The 8,307-nt window shown below is 38.4% G+C and overlaps 1 protein-coding gene across 1 annotated transcript; it reads left to right on the forward strand.

Moving 5' to 3' along the window:
• Window positions 1–721: 721 nt before the first annotated feature.
• On the forward strand, window positions 722–4,516 carry LOC111803325 (histone-lysine N-methyltransferase, H3 lysine-9 specific SUVH1-like). Its single transcript, XM_023687672.1, has 3 exons — window positions 722–856; window positions 1,526–3,908; window positions 4,169–4,516. Exon 2 carries the CDS (start codon window positions 1,708–1,710, stop codon window positions 3,847–3,849), a length of 2,142 nt encoding a protein of 713 aa, XP_023543440.1. The 5' UTR covers window positions 722–856; window positions 1,526–1,707; the 3' UTR covers window positions 3,850–3,908; window positions 4,169–4,516.
• The last annotated feature ends 3,791 nt before the right edge of the window (window positions 4,517–8,307 follow it).

An 8,307-nucleotide genomic window follows, 5' to 3' on the forward strand; every position in this document is an offset into this window, starting at 1 on the left:
TGCATATAACTATCGGGTAGGAATAAGTTAACAACTAGTCATATTCTCTATAGTACATTTTGGGACATTTTAGCCCTTGCAGGTGTAGACACGATTTTGGTGAACGGTCATACACCCTCGTACTGACTCAATATGGAATGGTAAAGACCTATCTAGGATGAAAGCATGTAAAGGAGTTTGGAACGGGCATACAACCATGGACAACACGTCCTGGACAAGCAAGATCGGGATATCTGTCATGCGGCCATTGACAACACGTCTTGGACATGCATGACTGTGACATCCTCCCCCACTCAATTGATTGACGTGCCTGTCAACCGACCTAGAACATTGTGGATAAACAAAACTTTATGGATAAACAAAACAAATTAAAAAAAAAAAAACAAAAAAAGAGATTACAGTGGTACACGTCACTAGAACATTGTGGGCCGAACAGTTTCGGCCCATTTACGAGTTAGATCACTGAACAAGCTGACGATCAGGTACGGTCAAACCCACGCTTCCGATCTTACAAGACCACGACACGTCATACGTCTCACTACTTTTTGTCGTTTAAGTGGGGGTGGGGCCGCCGGAGTTACTCTAAATATGATTCCCGAACATATTTCTCAACCGTTCGATCGTCTCCCACGATCAAATCATCCAACGGCTGGCGGGGAATCACAAAAAGAAAATTACAAATTACAAATTAAACAATAAAACCAGGAAGCGAAATAATTTTGCTCTCTTTTTCTCGGGGTAGAAAATTCGAACTTCAAAACTCAAAAGCTCCCCCAAAGGACAAACAGAGAAACTCCCGCATGTTCAAGCGGAGAGGTTTTGAAGATTTCGGAGTGTGTAAATCGCCGCGAATCTGGTTAGATTTTGAGTTTTGTTTCGACTTATGGCTTCTAGATTTTCGTCTGTTCTTCGCCTTTNCCGCATCTCCAAAAGAAAGTATTTAATTTGTTATTATATTTTTGCATTTCCATGTTTTCCCTGTTTCGAAAGTAGGGTTTTCCCTCTCTTTTTGTTTCATTTTGATTTTGTGTTGCGTGGATCATGAGATTGTTTTGTTTTTGTGTTTCCGTTTGCTTGTGTGTTAGGAAGAACATTAAGGGTAATAGAAGGAAGCTGGGCAGTTTTTCAATTGATTGCGTATTTTTTCAGTGTCGAGTAGCTATCATTTCCGCTTTATTTTGCTTTTGGAGTGTAAATACGATTCTGACCGTTTGGAGTTGAAGTATAATCACAAAGGTTTTTGGAATAAGAGCTTGGCTATACAAGAAAAAGATTCTCTGGTTGCATTTTATCGAAGATTTTGGCCTTGTTTTTTGAAGTTAAGAGCTGCAAACAGGGATTGAACTGATTAGAAAGAGTTTAATCAACCCAAAAACACAGATGTTTACACTTGCATGTTTGTGTAAACATTTTTTCTCCTTATATTCGATATAGATTGATTTGAGCTTGTTTATTTTAATTCTCTCGGATTGACTGTTCCCTGTCTTTTCTTTTCAGCGTGGTAATTGTTTATTGTAATTTTCAGGTTTCAAGCTATTTAATTAAGCACATTGACCATTGGGATAATATTTTGGGAGAACGATAGCCCGAAAACTTTTGATGGGAGTTGTTCGTTTTAGTTTGTAGTTTTGGAAATAATGTACAGAGAGTTTTACTGTGGAAGCTTCTATTTGTAAGATTTTGTTTCTGTAGTGTGAGAAGGCTTCAATGGAACAACATCTGGATCAGGATTCCGTTCCCGTCGCTGGGTCATTAGACAAATCTAAGGTATTGAATGTTAAACCGTTGCGTCAACTAGTTCCAGTCTTCCCATCAGCACAAAACGTGTCGTCTTTTTCAAATCCTCAAGGTGCTGCCCCATTTGTGTGTACTGGTCCTTCTGGTCCCTTTCCACCTGGTGTTGCTCCATTCTATCCCTTCTTCTTTTCACCAAATGAACAAAATCAACAGACACCAGGTGGAACACCGAATTCTAGTGCACCTTTTGGCCTAAATAGTCCTATATCAACCGCAGTTCCAATTTCTTCATTCAGGACACCAACTGAGGGTACTTCAACACAAAATACTGGCTCTAGAAAAAACGCTAGAAATCGTGGCCAGTTACAAGGGTATAGTGATAGTCAGAATGATGATTCTCAGTATTTTGGCATGGGTATAAATGATAGAGAAGATTCAAGTAAAGCGGGAAGGAAGAAGAAGGCGAAGAAGAAGGCAAGGAATGGTCAGGATATTAATTTTACATCAGATATCGATATTGATGCAATGCTTAATGATATGGTTTCATCGTACAATCTTTCAGTGTTAGATTCTAATCAACAATCTCATGGTAGCATCGAAGTAGTTTCTAGTGTACTCATGGTATATGAACTGCTAAGGAGAAGGATCTCACAAGTTGAAGAGTCTAAGGAACCAACGCCTGGAATTATAAGGCGTCCAGATCTAAAAACAGGTGCATTTCTGATGACCAAAGGGATTAGGTCAAATATCAATAAAAGGATTGGAACTGTTCCTGGTGTGGAAGTTGGTGATATCTTCTTTTTCAGGATGGAATTGTGCCTGGTTGGGTTGCATGCTCCATCGATGGCTGGGATTGATTACATGGGTTTAAAGGTCAGTCAAGATGAAGAACCAGTTGCAGTAAGCATTGTCTCGTCTGGTGGATACGAGGATGATACTAATGATGCAGATGTGTTAATCTACAGTGGTCAGGGTGGAGTGAACAGAAAGGATAAGGAATCAACAGATCAAAAGCTCGAAAGGGGTAATCTTGCCCTAGAGAAGAGCTTGCATCGTGGAAATGAAGTCAGAGTAATTCGAGGGGTAAAAGACTTCAGTAACCCAACGGGGAAGATCTATGTTTATGATGGTCTTTATAAAATCCAGGAATCTTGGGTAGAGAAAGGGAAATCTGGCTGCAATGTATTTAAATACAAATTGGTCCGATTACCTGGACAGCGGGAAGCATTTTTGACTTGGAAATTAGTACAACAATGGAAGGATGGGAATGCTTCTCGAGTTGGGGTTATAATACCAGATCTGGCTTCTGGCGCAGAAAGTTTACCCGTTTCACTTGTAAATGATGTTGATGACGAGAAGGGCCCTGCGTATTTCACATATGATGCTGGTCTCAAATATTTAAAACCAGTGTACTCGATGGAACCTTCAGCTGGTTGTAACTGTGTTGGTGGATGCCTTCCAGGCAATCTCAATTGCCTTTGCATACAGAAAAATGGTGGATATCTCCCCTATGGTTCAAATGGGGTTCTTGCAAGTCAACAATCTATGATTTATGAATGTGGACCCTCATGTCAATGCCCTCCCAATTGCAGGAATCGTGTGTCCCAAGGAGGCCTTAAATTCCGCCTAGAGGTATTCAGAACTAAAGGTAAAGGCTGGGGACTAAGGTCGTGGGATCCGATTCGTGCTGGAGCATTTATTTGCCAATATGCTGGGGAAGTCATCGATAGTTCAAAGGAAAAGGACTCTGCACGGGACAATGAAGATGGTTATATCTTCGATGCCACACGTTCATATCCGAACCTTGAAGTTATATCTGGTGATTCCGATGGGCCTCCTAGGCTCCCATTTCCCTTAGTTATTAGTGCAAAAAATGTGGGCAATGTTGCTCGTTTTATGAACCATAGTTGCTCTCCAAACGTATACTGGAGGCCAATTATTCGGGAAAATAAAGGCGAGCATGATGTCCATATTGCCTTTCATGCAATCAGGCATGTACCTCCCATGATGGAGTTGACGTTCGATTATGGAATAGTCCCACCTGAAAGTGCTGATGGAAGGAAGATCAATTGCCTATGTGGGTCTTCAAAATGTAGAGGCTTCTTCTGTTAATGCTTTCTCAGAAGGTGTATTTGAGTTATGGATACCTGTCTCGTGCTCTTTGAAATAAGGTAAGAACTGGAAACTCTTAGTTTGCTGTTTGAGACTGATTTCTTGCCTGTTTCCTCTTGCTTTGTTCTTTTCAAGTTGCCTTGGGTGGGTGGGTAGGTTAGGGCCATGGGCATAATGCAAGGACTGGGGTTCTTGCCACTGAATTACTATAATACGGTCGTCGTCGTGTGAACATTGAAATTAGTCGAGTCTAGCAGCGATGTTTGTTCGTGTTTGTTTTGTTTCATCACCATGTCTTATTGTCATCTTTGATACCCAGATGAAATCATGAAATGACAGACACGTCAGAATATGTAACAACTCGGGGCATTCGGTTTGTAGTCTTGTTGGTGCAGCAGTATGAATCGAGCTCTAGTGGATGCCCAAATTTTCGTCTTTTGTTGTAAGCTTATAACACACCTATTAATAATGATGTAGCTCTGCTCTTTTGTTTGTGCCTTTAGCTAGATGTTATATAGTTCTGTTCATCATCTAGCTGCATCTTCTTCCTGTGAGAGTTAGATGATGATCATTAGCATTTGCCATGGCTGCTCTTCTTTTGAATGTGGGAAGAAAATGGCAGGTTTCTATTCATTATCAGCAATTGATACTGTTTTTTCCCCCTCAATGCTTTGTTTGATTCTCCTGCTTTTTACTTCACCTGTCTTGTGGCTCACAACTGGGTTTGAGTCTTAGCCTTTTAGGTCACAATCTTACTGGATGAAGTTTCGATTCCGTTTTATACGTGTAAATTCTACCTTATAAGTTGATATAACGTGATATGTTAGATCCCACATTGGTTAGGGAGGAGAACGAAACATTCTTTATAAGGGTGTGAAAACCTCTCTCTAGAAGACGAGTTTAAAAACCTTTAGGTGAAGCTCAAAAGGGAAAGCCCAAAGAAGATAATATCTGCTAACGGTGGACTTGAGTTGTTGCATGTGACCTTTTAGGGTCAATTGAATTGATTTGCTTCGTATCTCTGAAGGATCTGAAATGGTTTCAATATGTGCTGGTTCAATTGAATTGATTTGCTTTGTATCTCTGAAGGATCTGAAATGGTTTCGATATGTGCTCGTAGAATCATTCCCACTTGAATGAAACAGTTTAAAAATTTACGAACGAACAATATAATGAGTTGTATTTAACTATAAAGATGAAGATCAAAGCATGGCATTTGTGGTTCTTATGCAGATGAAGATCATTTATGCTCATTCAAAGATCGATCGTGATATATTAGATATGCCTTTATTTTGGTTTTGATTCTATTTCAACTCATTTTGTGATTATGGATGGAGCTTATTGGATTGATCATGGTGCACATAACCTAGCGCTGTAATATCTATTGCTATACATAGAGATTCAAATTTATAATCTTTGAGTATTGTATCGTTTGAATTGAATATCATGTTTAACGACTTTGTAATGATTGAGATGTATATATCAAATTATAATTTGCATTAAATTTAATGGAAGGATATAGTCATCGGTGCATCCTCAACGATCCTTTTAGAAATAACGTAAAATTTTCTCTCGAATAATTGTCTATTTATCCCATCGAAATGGTAGATGGATCAATTGATTAAGTTTAGCTTTTTAGTTCCATATTAATAATACCCATCTTAAACTTAGGATATAATCAATTTTTTTTTTTTAATTTTTAAGTAAAATAAAGAGTCGGTTTGAGCATAACCGAACATCCCACCATTCTTGCAACCATTACCTATAATCCACATAGGTGTCTGTACCTTTGAGTGGACAAGAAAGAGAGGAGACTTTTGAGAGTAATCTCTAGATTCTAGACCCATGAATCAACTTTTCGATCGGAGCATTCGATACAACCAAAGAGTTATAAGCCATAAGCCTCTAGATTCTAGACCTATAAATCAACTTTCTGTCTGAGCATTCAGTGCAACCAAAGAGTTATAAGCCTCTAGATTCTAGACCCACGAATCAACTTTCCGTCTAAGCATTCAGTACAACCAAAGAGTTATAAGCCTCTAGATTCTAGACCCATGAATCAACTTTCCCGTCTGAGCATTCGGTACAACCAAAGAGTTATAAGCCTCTAGATTCTAGACCCACGAATCAACTTTCTGTCTAAACATTCGGTACAACCAAAGAGTTATAAGCCTCTAGATTCTAGACCCATGAATCAACTTTTCCATCTGAGCATTCGGTACAACCAAAGAGTTATAAGCCTCTAGATTCTAGACCCACGAATCAACTTTCTGTCTAAGCATTCGGTACAACCAAAGAGTTATAAGCCTCTAGATTCTAGACCCATGAATCAACTTTTCCATCTGAGCATTCGGTACAACCAAAGAGTTATAAGCCTCTAGATTCTAGACCCACGAATCAACTTTCTGTCTAAACATTCGGTACAACCAAAGAGTTATAAGCCTCTAGATTCTAGACCCATGAATCAACTTTTCCATCTGAGCATTCGGTACAACCAAAGAGTTATAAGCCTCTAGATTCTAGACCCACGAATCAACTTTCTGTCTAAACATTCGGTACAACCAAAGAGTTATAAGCCTCTAGATTCTAGACCCATGAATCAACTTTTCCATCTGAGCATTCGGTACAACCAAAGAGTTATAAGCCTCTAGATTCTAGACCCACGAATCAACTTTCTGTCTAAGCATTCGGTACAACCAAAGAGTTATAAGCCTCTAGATTCTAGACCCACGAATCAACTTTCTGTCTAAACATTCGGTACAACCAAAAAGTTATAAGCCTCTAGATTCTAGACCCACGAATCAACTTTCCTGTCTAAGCATTCGATACAACCAAAGAGTTATAAGCCTCTAAATTCTTGACCCATGAATCAACTTTCCCGTCAAAACATTCACTACAACTAAAAAGTTATGAGCCTCTAGATTCTAGANAGAACGAAACATTCTTTATAAGGGTGTGAAAACCTCTCTCTAGAAGACGAGTTTAAAAACCTTTAGGTGAAGCTCAAAAGGGAAAGCCCAAAGAAGATAATATCTGCTAACGGTGGACTTGAGTTGTTGCATGTGACCTTTTAGGGTCAATTGAATTGATTTGCTTCGTATCTCTGAAGGATCTGAAATGGTTTCAATATGTGCTGGTTCAATTGAATTGATTTGCTTTGTATCTCTGAAGGATCTGAAATGGTTTCGATATGTGCTCGTAGAATCATTCCCACTTGAATGAAACAGTTTAAAAATTTACGAACGAACAATATAATGAGTTGTATTTAACTATAAAGATGAAGATCAAAGCATGGCATTTGTGGTTCTTATGCAGATGAAGATCATTTATGCTCATTCAAAGATCGATCGTGATATATTAGATATGCCTTTATTTTGGTTTTGATTCTATTTCAACTCATTTTGTGATTATGGATGGAGCTTATTGGATTGATCATGGTGCACATAACCTAGCGCTGTAATATCTATTGCTATACATAGAGATTCAAATTTATAATCTTTGAGTATTGTATCGTTTGAATTGAATATCATGTTTAACGACTTTGTAATGATTGAGATGTATATATCAAATTATAATTTGCATTAAATTTAATGGAAGGATATAGTCATCGGTGCATCCTCAACGATCCTTTTAGAAATAACGTAAAATTTTCTCTCGAATAATTGTCTATTTATCCCATCGAAATGGTAGATGGATCAATTGATTAAGTTTAGCTTTTTAGTTCCATATTAATAATACCCATCTTAAACTTAGGATATAATCAATTTTTTTTTTTTAATTTTTAAGTAAAATAAAGAGTCGGTTTGAGCATAACCGAACATCCCACCATTCTTGCAACCATTACCTATAATCCACATAGGTGTCTGTACCTTTGAGTGGACAAGAAAGAGAGGAGACTTTTGAGAGTAATCTCTAGATTCTAGACCCATGAATCAACTTTTCGATCGGAGCATTCGATACAACCAAAGAGTTATAAGCCATAAGCCTCTAGATTCTAGACCTATAAATCAACTTTCTGTCTGAGCATTCAGTGCAACCAAAGAGTTATAAGCCTCTAGATTCTAGACCCACGAATCAACTTTCCGTCTAAGCATTCAGTACAACCAAAGAGTTATAAGCCTCTAGATTCTAGACCCATGAATCAACTTTTCCATCCGAGCATTCGGTACAACCAAAGAGTTATAAGCCTCTAGATTCTAGACCCACGAATCAACTTTCTGTCTAAACATTCGATACAACCAAAGAGTTATAAGCCTCTAGATTCTAGACCCATGAATCAACTTTTCCATCTGAGCATTCGGTACAACCAAAGAGTTATAAGCCTCTAGATTCTAGACCCACGAATCAACTTTCTGTCTAAACATTCGGTACAACCAAAGAGTTATAAGCCTCTAGATTCTAGACCCATGAATCAACTTTTCCATCTGAGCATTCGGTACAACCAAAGAGTTATAAGCC

This window comes from Cucurbita pepo, chromosome LG10 (assembly GCF_002806865.2).
Source record: "Cucurbita pepo subsp. pepo cultivar mu-cu-16 chromosome LG10, ASM280686v2, whole genome shotgun sequence".
NCBI classification, from domain to species: Eukaryota; Viridiplantae; Streptophyta; class Magnoliopsida; order Cucurbitales; family Cucurbitaceae; genus Cucurbita; species Cucurbita pepo.